Here is a 23,766-nt window from a genome sequence, read left to right as displayed (position 1 = left end):
ACACAGAAACACTGAGGATGCATTGAGACCTTTTGTACAAAAAAGAGTGAATAATTTAGATGGGACTCGAGGACACACCTCTGCACAGACACGCACTGCCAGCTTGGTATCTGAACCACCTCACTTTCAAGTCCACAGTGAGCTGCAGGTGGGCTCTCAACCTCTTCTGGCTGTAGAGCTGTGCCTCAATAAACCTTCTGGTTATTTGAATCAACCTTCCCCCGGATCCATTTGTCCTCTTACTTCTGCCTCTTGTAGCTAAAAGTAACACAACCCAAAAAAATGACAGCGGTGCCGGAAGAGGATTAAGTAGTGGTCAGGTCACTGTGCTGTTCACTGAATTATTAAAAAATGCCACGTGGAAGTAGCTGCAGTCTTTCTGCAGCACGTGCTTCAGACTTTGCACACAAGTGAGTCCACTGTCCTGTTGCCTTCTACCTTCTGTCAACAGACCCACTTCTGCTGCTATTTGTGCGTTAAGCAATGACCTCAAGTAATGCATATTTTAACTGTACGTGTGTTAATATTCCTATTAGTCATAAAAGTGGATGGAAAAATTAGCTGACAAAAAATAAATTGCCAACAATTCTGGTAAATCTTGTTTCAGCTTCGCCAATATGTGAATTTTTTCTTTACTTACTTATTTGTAAAATGCACATTTTATATTGTTGTATATATTGTATATATTGAAATGTTATTAGTTTAGGATAAATGCCTTGAGATGAACCATCTCGTTTTCAAGGGGGTCCTACAAACAGCAAGTCAGTTACAAGAAAACAAAGACAAAGCGAAACAAACAAAACACAATCATGTCACAATACAACCACAGACAAGACTAAAACAATCACAACAGAAACGATTTTGGACATTACCGCTGTATGGCCACAGAAAGGCTATAAACAAATACATTTTCCCAGCAGTACATCAATACATGAATATAAACTTTGTGTTTTCTGCTTGTAAATTAATCTATAGCATATACAGTCAACAAAAAAAAGAGTAAAAAGCATTTTTTAATATATGAAAATTAGTTGGGCCTCGTTTATTTGTATCTTGTGCTATGGGAACTAGTGAGGGATTTAAATAAATGACTGGCAGATTGATCAATGATAAAGTTATTGTATGCTGCCCTAGTTCCTGCAGCCTTCGATGGCTTCTACATACCAGCTGACCAACAGTCCAAAGCTCAAATATATGAATTAAACAACAGGAAAGTCATGTAATCCTAATATGAGAAGCTAAATCCAGTAAATATTCTGCATTTTTACTTGACAAGTGATTGTTAAGCGGATTCATTTTCTGTATATTGACTGACACACAGCTTCCTTGTGGGAATGTATTTAATCCCACTCTTACTAAATGGTGCTGGCCTGTTTCATCACCATGGTCCCTCATGCAGCACAATATACACCACGTTTCTATGGACACGGCCTGTGTTGTACCCACACGCCTTGCCCCCAATAACAACAACCCCCCCCTGCTTACACACACGCACCCACTTTTACTTTGTGTATTCTCCATAAAGCCTTTCCAGATTAGACTGGCCATATGTTAGAGCTGCATGATGTACAGTCACACGATTGACTGCTCTGCTAAGCTGTTAAAACCATTACAGAGGAAACATGAGGTTTCTGCTATCCCATCATAACTCGTCTACAAGCTGTGCTTCTCCAAAAATGTTGGAGATGTAGCCGTTTCCTGTCTGGATTTGGAAGAGAATACAACCTGTGTATCTTTTGCAGCCGTCTGTATCCCATAAAGCGTAGCAGGTGATTCTCATCAACCAATAAAGTCAGAAAATATGTAAATCTGTTGTATTTCCCTGGTTCCCTTTAATGAACTCGTCATAATAAAAGCCACTGAATGTATCCATCATGGCCATACATTTTGACATTCTATGAGTTAACGAAGTGTAGACACTAGTTTGGTCCAACGTCAGCAGAAATATCTAAGTGGGGCATGGAGCTTATAGCAGAGGGGCAACCATCTGCATAGCTTGTTTTAACATTAGGGGGGGGGGCACATATTTAGCTGGGTGGTCCTAGCTGGAGGAATGTTGCATGACAACGATTTGTTTAATCTTTCGGGTGAATTATAATGAACCAATTAAGGCTGAGGTGTCTTTATTTCTTTAAATGAAAACTCATAATTCAGACGTGAGCTGACAATATATCTAAATATAATGGAAAATAATGCAGTAATGCTCTCTGGTATTTGAAATTGCTTTGAAACGTTTATTCTCCTGTAGATGAACTATTCTCTGTTATCTTATTCCTGCGTAGTCTTCCCTCATCTTTTGTTTTTTGAATATAACATCTTAAATGTGGTGGCACGTAGCCTAATTTCAATCATTCATTCACTTTTCTTTTCTTGACTTATTTCATTTTTTTTTTATTGGACTTCCTATATTCTTATATATGTTATCAACCCTTTTTCTTGGATTATAATCATATATTGTATTTTGTTTTTCTATGAACCATTGTTTGTTAATGGATATAATCTCATCTGAAGCAGTTAGTTTTTCTCTTGTCTTTACAGAGTGGTTGGGCAGGAATCGTTGCTATCGTGCAGTAAAGCAGACGTAGACGTGTGGAAGTGGGCTGTACACATAAACTTGTTTTGACTTGACTGAGCATCTGCTCACCAGATCATCTCCAGTGACGGGGACAAAGAGTAAAATATCTTGAACTTAAAGGCAGCATTTTACACCGTTTTCCCCCACACGTAGAACTGTCATTTGTTTTTTTATAATTGACAATAAAAAACAAATCCACAGATGTTCCTCTGCTTCAGAGACATCCATACATCTTGGTGTTGTAACTGCCACATGTTACTGGCAATGATAAATACCAGTGTGAAGATCCCACACGACAATTTGCTCCTGTAAGTGTGATGTTACATTTGTAACATATTTTCCACCAACTGTTGAAGTGTGTGTGTGTTTGTGTAGTGTGTAAGGTGTGTCAGCCACGCCCTCCTTTATTCATCTGATGCACACAGACGGAGATGAACAAACAGGAGTTGGAGAGGAGGCACTGAGTCACGTAGAAGAGTTCAGTGAACTACTTCCTGCACTTCTTTGCCGCTCTGCTTTTTAACCCCTATTATTACTTCCACTGCCTTTAAGGCCCGTGTGTGTGTGTGTGTGTGTGTGTGTGTGTGTGTGTGTGTGTGTGTGTGTGTGTGTGTGTGTGTGTGTGTGTGTGTGTGTGTGTGTGTGTGTGTGTGTGTGTGTGTGTGTGTGTGTGTGACTCCCTCTTGGAGTTCATTTTAATGAGTGAGTGAAACATGAATCACTCTGTTACCTGAGTTGGCCGCACCCTACCTGCTGCTCTAGAGGGGGAGAGCCACTTGAGACCTGCGTAGAAGTGTGTGTGTGTGTGTGTGTGTGTGTGTGTGTGTGTGTGTGTGTGTGTGTGTGTGTGTGTGTGTGTGTGTGTGTGTGTGTGTGTGTGTGTGTGTGTGTGTGGACTTGTTAAAAGCACTTATACACCGGTGCCTGTAATACCTGTTTGAGTCAATATGTGCATATATATCTGTAGTAAAGGTACTGTGGCAAGGATATGCAGTTTGTGCAAAAACTATTGCATGCATCCTACTGTCCCTAATGCCTATTGGTTGTATACATAATATATATTATAGACATTAAGGAGTGGATATGAATATGATGGGTATATACATTATTAGCAGTATGAACTAGGGCTGCTCAATTAATCGTATTTTAATCGCAATTACGATTATGTCTTGCAACGATTACGAAAACAACGTAATCGAAATAAAAAGATTATTTTTTTATTATTATAATTTTTTTAATTGGTTTTTCAGTTGAATTATACTTCAAGTTCAGGGTAATCAACTGTTAAAAACATACTGTTCACATTTTTTTTCAATAGATTGATGTTTTCAAAGTAAATGAATAATCCTTTTTAATAATTGTGATATAAATTATTGACCCAAATAATCGAGATTATGATTTTTGCCATAATCAAGCAGCCCTAGTATGAACAGTATTATGGACAATGTTAAATAAAGTACTTAAATATATAAATATACATTAGTCTGTGCTGCATAATTGACATCCTTATACTGTACAAGGTACAAGGGCCACAATAAAAACTAAAGTTATTTTGATATTTATTTTTCTTGTTTTACTTTGCTGTGCTGGTAAAAAAGCAAGAAAGCACATTGTCTGCCCTCCCAGTAACACTACACATTGAGGAGTGTCCTCTTTGTAAAGCCTGCAAGTCCTCACTATAATAATTCTCACTGTGATAACAGCCATTAACCTTGATCTGTGTCTTCAACTTAGTTGTGTTAGGTCTTTTTAATTTGAAGGATTTAGGCATTGAAAGTCCTTGAATACTCCTTAAAAATGATGTTTCAGAAAGTGTGAGAACCCTGAAATATCCTCAGTTCTGAGAGGTTATTCTTCTATTCCTTGTATTTTCTGTTTTTAATTCATACTTTATAATCAGGTTATTGTATGTAAGTCGAGCTGATATAAAGAGACACAATTGTTTGTATACTTTTTTAACTGTCGTGACCGAAACAATAATAGATGGATATTTTAGTGGCAGTAAAGTGAATGGTAAGGCTCTTTCTGGAGAGGCAAAAGATACCAAAGAAAATGTCAGGCTTTATTTGGGGAAGTGTGTACACAGATATGAACAGAATATGTTCACTTGATGTAATAATGCATGGATACTAAGGAGGATGAAAAATATGTTTTCTTTTACCCTAAAAGTCAATCCCACATTTACTGACATGGCTGTGAGCTCCTCTTCAGAGATGTTTGCTTGTTCGAAAGCAGACAGCAAGTGCACACATGCATAGACACACACCGGTCATGCCCCATTAGTGGATATTAATTAGTGTAAATGTATTTGTCAAACCACTTTTTACTTTGACCAACACAAAGACCTTAATAAGGAATACCATTTGTTATATATTATGGTTTTCAAAAAAAACAAGCAGCCTCATCAGGAAAAGTGAGTTCTTTTTTATATTTGGCCAACATTGCATTATCCTCCCTTACAGGAAGAAAGTGTGTGTAATGAGAGAGATGTTAAACATACTAACTGCTAATTACACCATTGTGTAATCAAATTTTAAGAATGTATGTAATCAAACATGTTCAGGTGTATGCGCCCCCTTTCAATGTAAAAAGGCAGGTTGATTTTTCATTTTCATATCAACAAATGCAGACACGGCTCAGTACCAGACCAAAGAGGCCCATATCTCATTCTGTGTCCTGGACTTCCAAAGCAGAAATGGTGTTGTTGTGCTTATTGTACAACCTTGTTAGAATGTCTGTTTTCTGTGAGATAACAGCTGGAAGTCCCTGTAATATTTGAACCTGTTTGGATCCTTTTTGGGTGAGCATGTGGCGTCGACATGTGTTTACACTGTTATCCTGAGAAAGAGAGCAACCGAGCGGGTTGCAATGAAGGAAAGGGAAAGAGAAAAAGAGCCTGGTAGCTAATTACTATTCAGACAGAGTGCCTGTGGGGTAGAAGGAAGAGCGGTCTCGCTGCAATTTAAATAATCCGAGACTAGAGAGTGTGAGAGTGGACGGGGTTGGGAGAAGGCACTGCTTTGATATTTCTCTCGATACATTGTGTACAAATAAAACATACGCTCAGGGGCGAGTGAGTCCCCCTCAAACCATGCATTTGTCAAACCGAGACTAAAGAGGAGAGTTGAGGCAGCTTCCTGACTGTTGCTGTCATCACTGAAATAGTTTAATTTGACGTCCACCATCAGGACATGACACATGGTTCACTGTGAGAGAGTGGGTGAAGGGTGAGGCGCTCCTCACCTCAGCGGAGCTCTGCCTCTTAAGCAGATCCATTTGACTGTTTGAATTAAAGTGTAAATGAGGAGAAAAACATTCTCAGTGCTGCAAATGATTCGTTTTTGTATGTAGAGCGTGTTTATACGTAAATACAGGTAGGGCGGACCAAGGTTCTGAGGATAATTATGATACATATTCTCACATTTTCCTCAAATTGTTTTGTTACTTTTTTCTCTTCCTGATTGATAATACACACCTCTAGTCAACTGTAGTTCCCTGATTGGATGCATGCGTTTACAGAGTTTTAACCCACTGGGCCTGAATCTGAGGATGCTTTGCAACCATGAAAAAACAGATGCATTTTAAATCATCCAGATGGAAGAGTGATTACTTTGAGATTCATTTAATGCCAAGCCAGCCCCTCCCCCATCACTGACTGACTCTTTCTCTCTCTCTCTCTCTCTCTCTCTCTCCCCCCCCCCTCTCTCGCTGTGTCTTTTCGCAGAGAAACTGCCTGTTCACATGAGCTAAAAATACATCTTGTGACTGAGCCAGGCCAACTGTAACGTTCATGCATTACTTATGGAAGTGTTTGCTTTCCTTCTTTTTCCCCTCATAATAAAAGTCCCCGTGAAGATATTGTGTTTGAGTGCGCTCTTAGGCGAGATCCTCCAAACATGAGCACTCTCGTTTTCATCAGCTCTTCTGTAGTGTTCCAGCAGTGTTGTGGTGTGTAATGGTTTAACTGATCAAGTATTCCTGGGTGCTGAGGTGAACCTGTCATAGATGTAAAGATGTTATGGTTAAAGCTTGATGGTAAAGTGGTTTACATTGTAGGGTTGGATCTGTGTTTTGTTTCATATGTATATATATATTGTTTCTTCTGTAATCCAGGAGTAAATAATTCAAGCAATTTATATAAAATATCCAATTCGTTTTTTGTTTGACTTGATACATTGAATATATGCTCATTACAAAGTTTCATTCTGGGTTGTTGTTTTCTCACCGCTTTAATACTAAAATGAATATTCGCATCGCGTCGGGTGTGAACGCACCATAAGATCTGGGAACACTAACTCATAGGTCACCTATTATGCAAAATGCACTTTTTGATGTCTTTTATACATAAAAGACTCACCTTGTGGTAGGGCTGCTCAATTAATCATATTTTAATCGCAATTACGATTATGGCTTGCAACGATTTAGAAAACAACGTAATCGAAATAAAACGATTATTTTTTATTACTTTTTAAAAAAATGTTTTTTCAGTTGAATTATACTTAAAGTTCAGGGTAATCAACTGTTCCAAACATACTGTTCAAAAAAAAATCGCCAATAAATTGATGTTTTCAAAGTAAATGGATAATCGTTTTTAATAATCGTGATATCAATTATTGATTTTTGCTATAATCGAGCAGCCCTACCTTGTGGTAAACCCGCGCGAGAAGAAGCATATGAGCGCCATACTGTTTCAGATATAATCCTTGAAGTGGTTTTGAACATGATATGGCTTTTAATCACATTTAGCTGAGAATCTGGGTAGAATTCTCCTGCATGAGCTCTCCTCTCTTTTATTTTTTAATTAATTTTTTTTTAAAATCCGGATTCAAAATCAGCCCCTCCTGAAATAGAGGGGTATGAGGCAGGGCTAGAATGGGTAACCTGTTTGGTATTTTGAGCAAAACACTTCAGAGACATGTTTTTTTATATATCTGAGACCTGTAATATACTGTATGCCTGAAAATAGTATAATAGGGCACCTTAAAAAAAAAGTACACATTTTACTTTAGATCTCAAATAAGATTTGATTGAGAAAAGCAGGACATCTGAATATAGTTGGTCACTATTTTCTGTGGTTCAACTGATAAGTCTACTAGTTGTTGCAGCACTATTGACAGCACTCCCAAGAAATCCTCATGTTCAGTCCATTGAAATGCAACTAGGAGGCAGCTTCACCATTTGTATCACTTCTCAGCAGTGATGTTTAAATCAGGGATTAACTCTCAGTGCTCCGGCAGATGACAAGCTGCAGAACACTCAGTGCTGGTCACAAAATGGGATCATCTGTCCGACTGACCAACATCATACCGAGTGGAAACAACTCAGGGTTATTACACAGAGAGCGCCAGGCTCTTTCAGTATCGACAGGCCTTTCTTATTCTTATACACACTGTGAATCACTGATTTATTGAGTCTTGAAGAAGAGGACGTTTTAGAGAGGCGGCCATTTGTGGACATACTGAATGAATCATCACTTCTCAACACTGTTGCTGGAAAATTGAGTGCAGGCTCTCCAGATGGATTCTTTAGTATGTGTCTGAAAATATGACAGCTTTGCCCACAGAGGACTTTGTCAGAGTCGCTGCATCGCCTCAGGGCCAGCGCAGGACCTCAGTGGGCCTGTGTTGTGCCTGGTAGGATGGAGGAAGTTGCAGGAAGTCTCTCCCGTCTTTCCCTTTTTATCTCGGTGTGTCTCCCACCTTTTCTCATCCTCAGCTCTCATGCTTCTATGTGTTCGCTCTGGGTCTCTGAATCATCCCATTTCTTGCCCACGCTTCCGCAGGTTTCCAAATATAGTCCTGTTTTGTTTTTCTCTACATGTCGTACTTGAGGCTGGAACAGAGCCACAGCTTTGACGCTCTCAGCCATCTCTGGAGATTACTGCAGAAGCTGTGTGCATCCATCTGTGTTTTTGTTTATTTCCCAAACTAAGTTTTGTTTTCATTATACCCGTCTCTTTCCTTTACTGTTGCTCTATTATCCCATCATCTCACACAACGTCAGTGACAGGGCACTCTCATTTACACCTTCTATCAAGCTTAACTGTCTGTTATGTAACGCAAAATAAAAAGAATACTGCCACCACAATGTTGAACAATAGTAATGCAGACACTGCGAGTGAACTGGTGTTTGTTCTAATCCTTTCAAATATAAGTGGATTTGACTTTGACTTATTATGCCGTGTCTGTAAGTCACTCTTCTTCTCTGGTCTTTTTCAGGTGATATAACACAGAAGGGCTATGAGAAGAAAAGGACCAAACTCCTGGCTCCATATGTCATCCAAGCTCCAGGTAAACACCTGTCTCCTACTTTTTTTGGGGGGGGAAATGTCTAACTGTGTATCCACTATATCTTTTTCCCATTTGGACTCTGATTTCAAATACATTTTTGCTGTATTATTGCCATGACAATGTATACTCTGTTTACTGTCAGTTAAACTGTCTTTTTTTTCCACATGCATGTATTTTTATTACCACTCTAAATGCATTGCAGTATTATGATGTCAATGTAATATGATTCCAATGTAGACTCCAGTAAATGTTTTGTGAATGGTTGTTTCTGTTCTGTGTAAATGACACTGTGTTGTATTTTAAGACCTGATGATGCTCAGTGCTGCTTCCTAGTGGCACCATCTCTATGCTCATATCCACTCATCCCATTGATGGTGGAGCACAAAACATGATAAACTGTTAGCTGAATCCAAAATGTTCCATCGTGCTGGAGGCTCAGTTTGAATGTTGCTTAACCAGGCAGCTGGTGGAATTACCAAAAACATATGGCAGAGGGACAGAAAAGAGTTCAAGCTACTTTATTGAAGATTGTATTACTCTGAAGCTACTTTATGGAATAAGCCCAAGTGTCCTTTTGATAAATGTCATCTTCCCATTTACTGAGTGTTTTTTTGGACCAGTTTGTGTCACCCTCAGCTCTCATCATTTGTGTGAAAAACAAATAATGTTATCAAATGAATCTTCAACTTCATATTAATGTGCGTCTTGTCTGCTTTTTGGCTTATTTCAGCTATTATACAGGCTGAGAGAGAGCTTGTTACTATATGCAAAGTGTGATTCAAAAGGGATGACACTTTTTTAGAAGTCATCCTTCAGGGCAACTGGGGAATCCCACAGCTTTCTTCTTTCTTTCTCTGTCAACAACAACAACAACAACAACAACAAGAAGCTTTCCATTGATTCACTCTCTGTTGACAGAAATGGTTTATCCCAATCCTGTTAAAGCAGAGAGTGAGATTTCCATGAGAAGCAAGACAGAAAGCAAGGTTCTGCTTTGCTGATTGGATTATAATGTCGGGTATAATGTTTGTTGTGTTTGTTTGACAGTGGAGCCGCCCCGTCAGAATGATGTTCAGCGTCCTGCTCCCAGCTCCTCCTCCAGCCACGGCCCTCCCCCCTCCAGCTCGTCCCGTCACCGAGAACGTCGCTCCCGCAAATCACATCGCAGTGGAGGAACCAGGGATGATCGCTACAGATCAGGTCAGAACTCCAATATCAAAACACCACATTCAGCTTCTTTACTTTCCCCAAAAATCTAATGACACCTCTGTTGCAGTGAGGGAGCTTTTTAGCGCTCAAATGAGCCCACACCAACCTCACTTGTTGAGCCAACCAGGTTTGAATCACAGACACTCGGCTGTTTCTAAGGGACCAATTAGTGTGTGTGTTTGTGTGAGTGTGTGATTGTGTAGCCCTTTTCCACTTGATAAAAAAAAAACAATAATATCTGGATTTTGTCGTTAATGGTATATCTGCATTCATCCCCTTGTCTCTGGTATTTATCGATTCCAATCAGCAGCAATGAAAACATGAATCTGGGTTGAAACACTCATTTTCAACCCTTTTCCAGAGCGATGCTATGTGATTCATGTTGAAGTAGATACATATTAACTGGAAGCTATAGGGAATCTTTACAACTATTATAACCGATTTATGTACAAAACACACAATGGCCAGCAGACTACATTGACAGAAACTGTCATTTTAACCCTGAATCCCACTCTTTGTTAGTCTTTCCACTTATTTATGAATCATCAACTCTGGTTTGATAGTTTTAATAAGAGACTGTTAAAAAGAAGTGACCCCCATGTTCTGTTCACCAGCCCTGATTCAAGCACCAGTGATATCAAACATAAGACACAATAACAAAACCCAACAGGGAAAATAAAACAAATGCATACTCATGGCAATGGGAAGGGAATCTATCACCTATTTTTATGCAGGTTTTCCAAAAACCTGCATAAACACAGAAACTGGTTGGATAAGGATACTTGTGAGACAGGCGGCAGGGCAGCCCTGCAGCTGGGAAGCCCCTCAGTGAGGACCCCCAGTCTGTGAAAACAGAGTGATGTCACTGCATGGCTATGTGTAATGAGTCTGTGAGGAGAACAGGGGGGGATACTGATCCAGCTGGAGAGTTGAGGTTAGAGCGCAGAGCATGTGAGGGGGATGTCAGAGAGTCTGTTATGAGGTTCAGACTGCAGAACTGTTTCTTTCATTAGTTCTCTCCTCATGCCTTTTCAAACGTCTGCTTCTCAAATGAAACACCCTCACACTAAAGCATGCTTAATGACAAACCGAAAATCTGTTAGGCCGGAGTTTGGTGGATGCTTCGTTGTCATGGAAAATCTGACCACTTCCAGATTATTTTGTATCGGATTGACGGATACAAATGGAGATTTGTGGTGGAGGATTCAACACAGAGAGGATTAAAGCTGACAACAATAGGCAACATTGAGATTGGTACAATAAATCAAGACTTGACTGAGAGAAAGGCCTTGAGGAGAAGACCATAGATGAAGGACGAGAGGGACGATGAGCTTTTTGCCATAGTTCACAGCGTATTACAGTTTCATGTTCAGAAAAACTTCTCTGCTCAGTTTCAAATATGCTGTATCTCTCAAATGGAGCAGTAAGGCCTGTGGTCTTTGGTGACATTTGTGAAATCCATCCCTTATAATCACTATACTTTCACTATACTTCTGATACAATCAATAGTTTATTCTGAAGTTAGCAAATAATTGATTTCAGACACTTGAATATTCCTAATTTTGCTGCATCACTTACAATCGGTTAAAGGCTAAAATTCACTGATTTCATGATGTTATGAACGCCAACACAGGTGCGGAGGAATGGCAAGAGTAGATCGATAGTTGCAAACAAACTCCTGCACACTGTCTAACTCGAATAATAGTAACTTAAGGCATATTCACTATCTATCACCATCGCCAATTTCATATATGAAGCTAGAAAGATGAGGATTAAACACTCTATAAAACAAATGATAAACTGCATCATCAGTAAGATACATTCCTAAAATGTGCTAATTCACTCTTTTGAAATGCATTCATTTTAAACACAGATCTACCATGAGATTTGTCAGGCAGATGAACATTTCATGGACTGTTTATCCAAATGTTGAAGAGATATTTCCATCTGAACAGAAAGATAATTAATTCCATTGCTAGAGCTAAGCTGCTAGCATGGTTAGAAAAACAATAATCAGGTAATAAGAAGAAATGGGAAAACGCTGCAGCAATTTGGAGCTGGAGAAATGAAAGTGCTCATCATTTAAATGGCTGCAAAGAAAGTGCAGAACAACCTTCACTTAAAAATGATGAACAAATATAACTTTATTAATCCTGAAGGAAGTTCGTATGCCAGAGATCGTTCAAAAATGTAATTGAAGAATAAAAAACCCAACCGTTATATATCAGGAGTAGAGCAAATAATACTCCACCAGCGCCTTACAGAATAACATTAGAATTATAACATTTAATAAAACAACTCAAGCAGAATGGTACTAGTGTGCACAATATTAAAAGTAATATTGCACATTATATTTATTTATAATACAATTCCCTCTCACCTCCTCAAGTTATTACTGCATTAACCAGAATACAATATTACCTTGTTCCATCTGCACATGAATTTAATGATTCCTGTGTATTCAAATGTGAAATGGTAAACCAAGAGGTATTAAAGATAACACCAGATTAGCTGCACACATTTTTTAGTGTTAATTGAAGCTGTAAAACACACCGGTGTCCTCCACACACCCCACATCCTTATCGCCACGGAGACAGCCCTTAACCCATCAGACAGGCGTGAGGAGTCGGCCTCTCTTGACGGCCCTGTGTGAGAGTGGACAACAGCACATGATGAAGATGATTTAGCCCCGAGCAATCTGTTCAGCAGAATGGCCGTTATGTAATGATGGTCCCCGCTGCTGCGTGAAGAGCTGCACTTGATGATTTAAATGTGTTGAAAGGAAATATTGTGTCCCCTGAGTTAAAGGATACGTCAGTGAGTGGGGTTTTGTTGCATATGTTCTGTTACGTAGTCTGAATGTGTGGCTGATCACATGGTCCTTTTAATGTGCCTGTGGGTGTCATGAAGTGAAAGTATCCCTGCATTTATTACTGTGTGTAGGCAAGCGTGTGGGCTAATACACAGCTTTGTTCTCTCATGCCATGGTTTCCTTTTCAGAGGGAAAACACAGTTGTCCTCTAAGGATTTCCTCCTGATATTTTAATTAGCCACATCAACAAGACTCACTAAATCAAACTTGAAATGTTGCTGTTAAAAATTACCGGAGAGGAACGAAGCAGTGGTTACCGCATGTTTTATATTGTGAACATCAAAACAAAGTCAGGTTTCCCTTCAAGTTGTTGTAGATTGAAAGAGATTTGAAAATCATTTTTCGAGCATCATTTGAAAACTTTGTTGAGCAGATCTATGTATTATAGGCAAACTGGCTTTTGAAAGGTCAGTTTAAAAAGTGTTTTCATCGTCTTATTGTTTCAATGCTTTGAATCAGATCCAAAGCTGCCATTCTTAACACAGAGTATGTGTATTTTTTTCTGTCTATTCAGATATCCACTCTGAGGCAGTACAAGCTGCCCTGGCCAAACATAAAGAAGAGAAGATGGCGCTGCCCATGCCGACCAAACGACGCTCCACTTATGTCCAGTCTCCAATCAACACCCGCACACCACCAGGTAGGAAAAGAAGGACATTCCTCCTGCTCTGTCATTACAATAAATCACATTTAGCTCGGAGGATCCCATGCTTGATTTTCACACTTTGTGCTCGTCTTGCTCTCAGACTCCTCCTCAGGTTCTGAAGATGAGACGGCGGTGCGCAGGCAGTCTACATTGATCGTTCCTCAGCCTGCGGTCAATCCCAACCTGCAGAGCCCCGACGCCTGGATCAACCGCACCGTCCAGGGCTCCTCCACCTCCTCCTCGGCCTCCTCCACCTTGTCCCACGGGGAGGCCAAGTCGCAGCCTCAGAGCCAGCCTAAGCCTCAGCCTCAGTACAAGCCGCAGTACCAGCCACTGTATCAGCCTCAGCACCAACCACATCACCAACTACATCAACAACCACATCAACAAACACATCAACAACCGCAACAGCAACACCAACCGCAGCACCAACCGCAGCACCAACCGCAGCACCAACAGCACCAACAGCATCAACAGCATCAACAACCACAGCACCAGCCTCATCCCTCCGCCCACACTGCAGCTGTGACGGATATGATGGCTCACAGTCGCATCGGTGAGACATTTGGCAAATTTATGACACAAATATTCATAAGCACCAATAAGTATTAGTTGATAACAAAAGGAGACCAAGTCAGTGTTTTGCAAGTCACAACTAGGTGTCAATTATTTTCACTCAAGTCCCCAGTCCTCACCTTTTTGTTCCGAGTCTTCCCCAGATGTAATGCCATCTTCAACCTGCTCGTTTTGCATACTTAGTATTATTTGGTATAATTGATCCTAACTGGCACTCAGTAACCTAATGATTTTCATGCTTTTCTCTTGCAACTTCCTAGGAAAAAAAACTATTAGTACTGTGGAATTAAGTGTCAACTTGCTTGGAATTAATAGTGTTGATATTAATGAATTCAGGGAATGAAGGGAAAACAAGGGCTGTAAAATGAGCTCTTTGAATGATCCATTAGTTGATTTTATTGACAGATCTTTGATACTGCACGAAATATCATGCAAAATAAACGTTGAGTAGCGTATTTACCAGAGATGTGCTCGTAGGTTTCTTTGAAATAAGACATTCAGTAGGAAAAAAGTATTTTAAAATGACTTAAAAATCTAAGTCAGCTATCCACTGCCTGGTATTGGTATTAGAAAGCAAGCTGAAAGTAACAAATGAATGTCCTTCCTCTCTCCCCCTGTAGCCCCCTCAGAGAACAGCGCCCCCCCTCCAGATGTGACAGCTGTGGCCCCTCCATCCAGAGCAACGAGGGTGGACCTGCCCAGCGCCACGGTCCGGGGGATGAGCCGCGGGCAGAGTCGCTCCAGCATGATGGAGACTGCGGACGGTAACTACCACACCACACAACATTCTCATTTGTTTATATCTTTACAGGAACTTGTGTCTGACTCCACTCACAAATCTCTTCTCTCTTTTCGAAATAAGTGTTGACTTCCAACCATGACATACCATTAATCAGACTTTACTGCTCTCGTTTCTTCTTGGTCTTTCTCTGCCCTGTCACATGTTTTTTTCACTGGCCGATAGCAAGAGGTAATATCCAGAGTAAGGAAACTCCTTCATGTATAATGTCCTTAGCCTTCTGTGTTTGCTGTTGCACCCTCTACTCTCCTTCCTGTTTTTAAATGAATGATTAATAAAGTTGATGCCACAAAAACAACATCCAGACACAGAATGAATCCTCACGTGTGATCCCAAACTAAAAAAAGATACCTTTACCCCAGTTCTCACTGTGTTCTCCTCGTGTTGTTGCCACCTACGTATGCTGCTTTTCATTCCCAAAAGATAAGACCATTTGTTATTTTGAATTCCATTTGAACTGAAGAATAAAGTCTCTTGTGTTATGAGATGAAGAGCAGCAGACTATGAGATGGTGAGACCTTTAGACGTGGTTGTCCCTGGATGTTCATGCCACTGTGTGTGTGACCGTGTGCTTGTCCCGCCACTGCCTCTCTCCACCTTCATCGACCTTGTAGGAGTTCCTGTGAACAGCAGAGTGTCCACTAAGATCCAGCAGCTGCTCAACACCCTGAAGAGGCCCAAGAGGCCCCCGCTCAGCGAGTTCTTCACCGACGATCAGGAGGAGATTGTAGAAGGTACGCAGCTTCATGAAACCCTTTGATGAGGTCAACATAAGCCCCTTAAACTTCTACTAAAGTCGATTTAAAAGTTGTTGTTTTTTTCCAAAGCTGCACTTCATCTTTTACAGTATCTTAATCTTAGTTTGAATTACTTTTACAGATTCAACACATTTTTCTAAATATAAAAAATACACATTGTGAAGCACTGATAAATCAATATGTACTCAGTGTTTATAAATTGTAACTAATTGTTCTGTTGATGGTTAATAAATCATCAGAAATCTTTATACATAAGTCCATCTTTTAAGTTGGTAAAAATAAATAGTTGATTAATAGATTTTGGTCAAAGGCATTTTCAAAACGTGTTCCTATCAATGGCTTATAAGTGATCTATGAAGCCTTGGGAAATGATTTATAACCAGAGATGGGGTCGTTACTAAAAAAAAGTAATATATTACATATTACTTTTTTTCGTTACTTTACTCGTTACTTTACTCGCAAGGCCGGCCCGCCCCTCCCTACAGGCAGATCACGCAGACTGCGGCACACCTACAGTGTAAGCGCGCCACAGTTTTGCGTCTGCGAGACTCCACTTGCACCCCCAATTACTATTGCATTAAGGAAGACAAAATCTGCCACTTCCTTACAGAGCCCCTTCCCCAACACACACGAACGCGCACATGACCAATGAGGGCACGAGATAAGTTTGTGCACAGATGGAAGGCTGACAGGCAGGTAGGCCATCCAGTTACTTTAGCCAGGCCGGCTAAAATGATTGGGCGTGCTTTTTACAGTACTACGGCTTCCACAGATGACATTTTTTTATGGATTTTTTGTCAAAGCACTTAAGATATTCATTGCTATCAGGATGTTAAGAGCATTCCATGGAATATAACAGAAAGTGTATCTCGAGCCGGTTTCTCAAACTTACCTACCCAACCTTTAATGAAACCAGTTCAAGACGCATTATTCTTATTCTTATCATTCTTTATGAACGCAGTAACGTTANGTGTGCCTTGGCAGTCTCGCGCACTAAGCAAAGCACCATTTGAACCTTTAGACCAGGTTCCCCTTAAACTGTTGTCAGCCAAAGTAGTATTACTTTTGGCTCTATCAGCGAAAAGGGTGAGTGAGTGATTTGTCTGCTCTCTCTGTGGCTCCGTCATGCCTCCGGATCCAAGGAGATGGCAGTTCAGCTGTTTTACGCCTTAACCCGGCTTTTATGCAAAAGGTAATCACAAGCTCTTTAGAGTCTGAGTGATCACCTTGGATGGCTTCTTTCCCCCTCCTCACAGGTCGGAGGAAGAAGCCGCGTCTCATCTCCTCTGTCCTGTGCGCGCGCTGTCCTGCTAGTGGCGCGCACGGCTGCCTGGCGCCATTCTCAGCGCCTGTTTGTGCATTATAGAGAGCGCTCGATCGCGCAGCCTCTGTCTGCACAACGGCTGTCACACTGGCTGTGTGAAGCTGTGTCACAGGCATATGTCTCCTCATGGGGTGGATCCCCCGGAGAACATCAATGCGCACTCCACCGGAGGAATGTCCTCCTCCACGGCTTTGCACGGAGGAATGTCAGTGGAAGACATTTGCACCGCTGCATCTTGGTCTTGCCCCTGTTAATTTATTCAATTGTATTTAAGGGATATGTCTCCCATTCCTCCCTGACACACCCTGTACGGAGTGTCTTGGCAGAGTGAGTGACGTCAGGGATCCAGCTGCGCGCCTCTCTCCTCCCTCTCGGCACGCGGAGAGCGGCCCTTTTTCCCTCTTATGAGAGGAGGGATGTTTCCTTTTTTTTTTTCCTCTGACACATTGTTGGTACGGAGTGATTACCCAATAGCGATAGCCTTAGAGGGCTGCGCCATTTACTCATAGAAGCTGGGGTTACAGTAGGTAACCTCAGGTCCGCCCCGGTAAATCAAATGCCCGCCCACAGATGTATGTCTGCCGCCGGGTCTGGTGTGTGAGACTGTGTGTGTGATACCTAAAGTAGCCTATGTATTGTGTGTGAATACTATCCTAGAAAAATAAATACAATAAAGCTTTTAACTGAACTTGATTGAAGTGTCTTTCATTGTTGTTCAACTAAAGAGAGACTAACATCTTTTAATCGTTCTAATTAAAGGTGGAGCACAAAAGTTGTCGTGCAACAGAACATGAATATATCTGACATGTATGCTTTATTGACTTTTTAACAAATATTGTAATTCCTTTGATGTTAAGCAAATAACGTCATCGTACATTCTCAGTGTACAGTGTAATTCATAGGAGGAAAGGTCTTAATAAAAGCCCTTTTGAGTTGTATTACGTATCATGCAAAAATATATACATACAACACGCATGGTTGAAGAAGGCACAAACCAGCTCTCTCATATTTGTCCCTATTTGGAAATACGCACAGTGCCGGAGGGAGGTGGGTTCGATTACAGTGCCGCGACTTGCTGTTACACAATTTGCCCACAAGGGGGCGATATAAATCACCTCAAATGTCGGTCAGCAGTGAAGCTGCTGTCACCAAATCAAGCTGACTGTGTCAAGATGGGGAAATTAATCAGCACAAGACCGGAAATCTGGTGATTTTGCTTTCAAAATAAAGTAAATTGATGTACGGTTAATGTTTTTTGTCAGAAAAGCTGCAAACCCTTCAAGTCAGTGATGGCACAATGCAAATACATGTTATATGTTCTTCATTTTAATATAGGCTACTATATCACCGTGATTATGTTAAAGTATAACAACAACATAGTCATAGGTTGTTTAATTAAAAACTACCAGTTAGGGTACATTGTCTGCATTTCTGATTGCAGACTACTGGCGAATAGAAACCTGAAACCTGAAAAGAAACACAATCATTCAATGAATCAATCAATCAGAATATTTTAATTATTGCAGGGGAAGAAACTTTTTTTTTCCTCACTTAAAGATGACTTTTTTCATGTAGTGTATGTTCTTTTCTCAGTTTTCATAGCTATAGCCTAGCCTTGCTAACCTGCTAACTAATCGCAAGTTCAGTGTCTGCATTTATAATGATTTGCAAAGAGGCTCAATTTCAATTACATAGTCATAGTTATCAATTGAACAAAACTGAAACAGCTTATATGACCTGCTTCGTTAATAAAGTCCCTTTTATCATAGACAGCATTTAAAGGTAGGGTAGATAATTCACTTCAGAAACACTTTTTGTTATATTCCACGGAATGCTCTTAACATCCCGATAGCAATGAATAAATGTAATGCTTTGACAATAAATATATACAAATATTTCGTCTATGGAAGCCGTGGCGCTGTAAAAAGCAAGTCCAATTATCTGCCTTGGCCCGCGGCAGATAACTGGATGGCCTACCTGCCTGTCAGCCTTCCAGTTCGTGCACAAACTTATCTCGTGCCCTCATTGGTCATGTGCGCGTTCGTATGTGTTGGAGGAGGGGCTCTGTAAGGAAGTGGCAGATTTTTAGACCAGTTGTGTATTTTCAAATTCTAGCTTACTCAAGCCGGTTTCTCCATTCGTACCTACCCTACCTTTAAATATCAAAGCTTAGTTTTATTCTGAAAATTGCAGCCGGAAGTCGCTTCCCGTTGACCAGGTGGCTTGATGACGGGTCTCTGTGAGCGCTGTGGCTGTCAGATATTGGATTCAGAAGGAGAGAGAGCACCCACCCTGGTCGCTTCGTCTTTCCGTACCTAACCCTCCTTCACTTGGCACCTCAGACAAGGCATTTCAACGCTCCAACGGCCGTCTAGCTGCTGGGTGGAGCTGTATTTTAAACGCTAATTTAGTGCAAGAAGCCCCGCATTTTTCCGGAGTTGAGAAAGTAAAAGAGCAAAAGATAGAGGAGAGACATGGCCACGACAACCTGTACGCGATTCACTGACGAATGTCAACTGTACGAGGAGCTGGGGAAGTGAGTATCCGGTTTTAATGTGTTAGTTTTGCTTGTTTCTGCGGGTGTTGTGTGGTGTAAATGGAGCAGCGTTAGGAAGGCTGGTTTACAGGCAGTGCAGAGCTGTGCGACTCTGCAAACCAGTGTGTGCGTGTGCGCGTTTGAGTGTGCTTTTTCGGTGTGACAGGTGTGAAAATATGCTGCTCTCACTCCATGTGTGAGTGGAGGTCTCTTTCTAACACATGCTTGTTCTTTTCTGAATATTTTGTCATGCATGTTTCGAAATGGCCCCAAAGTAAAATGCAACAGTAACGTCAGAATTTGCCGTTACATCAGGTGCACCAGCCTCCCGTTACAAGAAACACGTGGGGTGTCAGAAATGTGCTGCAACTTTTTAAACCACAGATGACAACTGTTGTGCAGAAAAAGTTATGTTTTATGGTTGCAAAGATGACAGTTTTCCACTAGTTTGATCAGATATCCTCTTGAAGAATACATTAATGTCATCTGCAAAGCTTAAAAAAACGTTAAGTCTATTGGGCTTAATATTACATTTTTAAGGCAATCTTCTTCTATGTTCATCTATGTAAAGCTCTGAATGAATGGCATCTATATGGACACATTGTGTATAAACACAAGTAATTTAACACCTTCATTGCAGACACTTAGGAGCTCCTATGCAGCATTGTGGTTACAGATAATATGTTAAATGAATGCACATTTTTTTTTAGTGGTATGTAATGACTCAAAACAGACAAAAAATGACTCCTCATCCAAGGACCAAATATTGCATTTCAAAAAACGATATACACTTTTTGAATTTGTGCTGTCATTAGATAACCATCATCAACGAATATCTGTAATGCAAAAAATGAAGAGTGGTGACATGAGATTAAAAGGTTTGAATATAAAGTCAACAGTAATATAAAAATACCTTTTTAGTAGATGAAAAACAAAACAAGTTTAGTGCATCTTAAAAGTAATGTATAACATTATTGGATAATTATTTAAACAAGATAAAAAATGAACATGAAGTCAGCAAGGTGGGGTCACCAAAACTTTACATGAAGCACTAGAGGCCTTCCAGTTTAAATCTCCATATTGCAACACTATAGATGTTCTATATGGTGGAGGAGTTAGGCAATGTAGAAATCACTCCCCATCAGGCGCACATTGTTTACACAATGATGCTGAAGAGTGTTGGCATCTAGCCTGTGTTCTTTGATTATTATGCATATCTCTTGTTATTTTCCGACAGCTTGATTGGTCCCATGCCGTTAAGTCAGCCATATCTGATAACTGCAACCAAAATATTACGATGTCTGTTATATTCATGTGGGTTTCATGGAATGAAGATTAGAATCTCCATGTCATTTTAATAAATGATTGGAAGTAGGCTAATTTACCAACAGTACATAGTCCTGGATTACGTTTTTCTTTATAAATTGTTAGATTGGCAAGCCAACTAGTAACCTAGAATATGATCAAAAGCCACTGAACCAATAGTCAGACTACATGTTCTCTTTTGAAAGTTTTAATATTTAAGGTATCTTTTCAAAAACATTTATTTTGCAATATTACGTAAAATAAACTCTAGCAAACACAAGATTATACTTGCATGTTGTGCAGCAGTGTAATCTCCACATATTGCTACACATTTGTAGTAAAAAGCTAACATTAGACTATAAACAGACTACATCGTGGTTGCATGGCTCTTGCATCACTACCGCTAAACTGTAAACGGACTCGTGTTTGACTTGATGACATTAAGAAGTCTCATTTAGCCACTGGTTAGCAACAGTTAGCAGGCATCTAACCACAAACTTGTTTGAGACGAGGGAACCGGAAGTGGTAAAATGCTAACTAATAACCCGGGTTTTAGGACTCATATTTGTAATGACATTGCAATATTAGATATTGAAACTATGTTAGTTGGAACATACATAATGTATGGATGGTAAGCAGCAAGGGAAGTTAGGCAGTACTGAATTCAGAAATGTATGCAGATGTTTTTTTTTGTGAAACTGGGTCACCATTTTAATTTACTATACTTGCTCCGGTTTTTAATAAGGTGCTACCACATGTATTTCAGAGCCACCATTCAAGTCTACATGGGTGATTGTTTGATACTGGGGCATGTTTTTAACCAGATACCCACTAAGAAGGACATTTTTCTTGCCCAACATGCTGCTTTCAGAAACATTTTTAGATTTTCCACTTTTTCTCTGCTTTTAAATCATATTAAACTAAATGTCTCAAAAAACTCAAAGCAAATGAGAATATATATATATACATACAGTATATACACGTTTTTTCTTCTTTTCTTTTTGGGCAATGATTTTGTGATTTCGCTAAATTGCGATTAATTGTACACAATATACTTCAGTCAATGCGCTGGCTTTGAAGCTCTCTTTGTAAGAGAGAGAGACTCATCTGTTCATCCTGCACAGCATAACATCTTTCATAGACCAATCTTAATATTGATCCAGTCACACCAAGCCTGAAGGAAAGAGCGCACGTGTGAGAGGCTTGAAATCCTCATGATAACGCTCACTGTGACTTTGTAATAATAATCCAACATCTGAGCAGAACTAATTGTTGCGCCCTCACTCTCTAATGGTGTCGATTTCTTAACGGGACTTGTGACATTTAAGCATACTGTAGTGCCATTGCTCTAGTATGTTTATCCCATTTATGTGATGTCTGCCGTACTTAAATACAAACACCACAGCAAGCCTCGAAGAAAGGGCTGGCTCCAATGTTGATGAAATGAGATTCAGTTAAAGGGCCCATGAAGAACGATGCTGTTCTTACTTTGTTTGGACCAGCGGGAGATTCGGGTACACAACCTGTAAGTATTCATTGTTGTTTGTGTATTTATGATGTTTAAAACAAACAAGGTATCTACCACGACTGTTTAAATGGGTAAACGTTTTTCGGCATGCTAAGCCATTGACACAGTGCTAACTGGGCTAACTAAGTTGCTAGCGTTTCCATATATCAACTCCAATGTCAGCAGATGGCCTTAAATGTATTTCATAGCAGGAGAATATCTGCATTCACACCCAAAATACTTATAGACAGTATACTCCAGGTGATTTACCGTACGGTCAGTCGCAAAACTTGATTACATTATAGTTGGCGTTCCTAGCGTGTATGCTACCGAGCTAAACAAGAAGGCTACCAAGAGCTAGACATGAGTTTGCTAGGGCAAACATTGTTTTTATGCCAGCTACAATGAATGACCGAATGTAGCAGACTACCCGTATAAGATTGCAATTGTTAACATGTTCTTGCTAGCCTAATATGAACCATTAGCTGCTGTTCATAGTAGGTTGGCATATTACACTGAACAACTAGCAAACGTAGGTTAGCATATTAATCTAGCTGGCAAGCTAACAAACCTAAAACATCTAAGTTTCTCTAATATTTTGTGATTTGCATTTGATTTCGTCCAGCCATATCAGGAAACTCCTGGCATATCCGGCGGACAACACATGACGGGATGACCACTCTGATGCCTCGTCCTAGAAAGCCCCAGCACAAGCTTACAAAGCTGCGATAGGCAAGATGCCGAAAACGCCTATAAGGGGAAGAATGGATGATATACAGTGTATATATGTATATTTACTCATTTTCATTTTGTACATTTCTAAAAATAAAGTTTGATGGAAATACTTAGCCTTTCTTCCCTGAATTATTTGCTCCTATAACATATCATTCATATATAGCAAACCGTGATTGGATTTTTCATCAAACACAGTCGTAGTTTATTACAGGTTAAAATAACTTACTCTTCTTCCGTTCTACGCCTCAAAGGTCCATAATAAAATATGTACATGTTATGAAGGTTCTGCAGGGTGTATGGGTTGAAATAAAAGGGCATACAATAGTCTATTGACTTGACAAATATGTATGGTGTATATCTTGGCATATAATGTTGTGTGCTACTTTTGGTGTTTTCAGCTAGCTGGCTACATAATGTTGTAACTGTCAGCTAGGCTACCTTTCTAATTTCTTTGCAACAGACGTTTTCCACTTCGGTAGGCATCATGGCGCAGTTTCCACAAGTGCACCTAAATAACAACAGTTCGGTTAGTTAGCGGACAAACTTGTTACTGTGATGTAGATACATTATGCAGTTCTAACATCTGAAATGTAAGAGCGATACTAAATAAAAACTTATTTTGTGAAACCGTCTG

At 40.1% G+C, this 23,766-nt stretch overlaps 1 protein-coding gene across 1 annotated transcript in view; it reads left to right on the top strand.

The window, feature by feature from the left end:
* Positions 1-23,766, top strand: part of LOC104966808 (disco-interacting protein 2 homolog B-A-like) — an 86,082-nt gene that overhangs the window by 54,688 nt on the left and 7,628 nt on the right. The window contains exons 2-7 of the mRNA XM_010796108.1: positions 8,794-8,865; positions 9,913-10,065; positions 13,461-13,586; positions 13,693-14,148; positions 14,789-14,932; positions 15,582-15,701. Coding sequence (XP_010794410.1) covers positions 8,794-8,865; positions 9,913-10,065; positions 13,461-13,586; positions 13,693-14,148; positions 14,789-14,932; positions 15,582-15,701 — 1,071 coding nt within the window. The remainder of the gene's footprint in view (positions 1-8,793; positions 8,866-9,912; positions 10,066-13,460; positions 13,587-13,692; positions 14,149-14,788; positions 14,933-15,581; positions 15,702-23,766) is intronic.

This window comes from Notothenia coriiceps, unplaced genomic scaffold, assembly GCF_000735185.1.
Source record: "Notothenia coriiceps isolate Sejong01 unplaced genomic scaffold, NC01 NC01_scaffold00037250, whole genome shotgun sequence".
NCBI classification, from domain to species: domain Eukaryota; kingdom Metazoa; phylum Chordata; class Actinopteri; order Perciformes; family Nototheniidae; genus Notothenia; species Notothenia coriiceps.
This window is presented reverse-complemented; position numbering and strand designations above follow the sequence as displayed.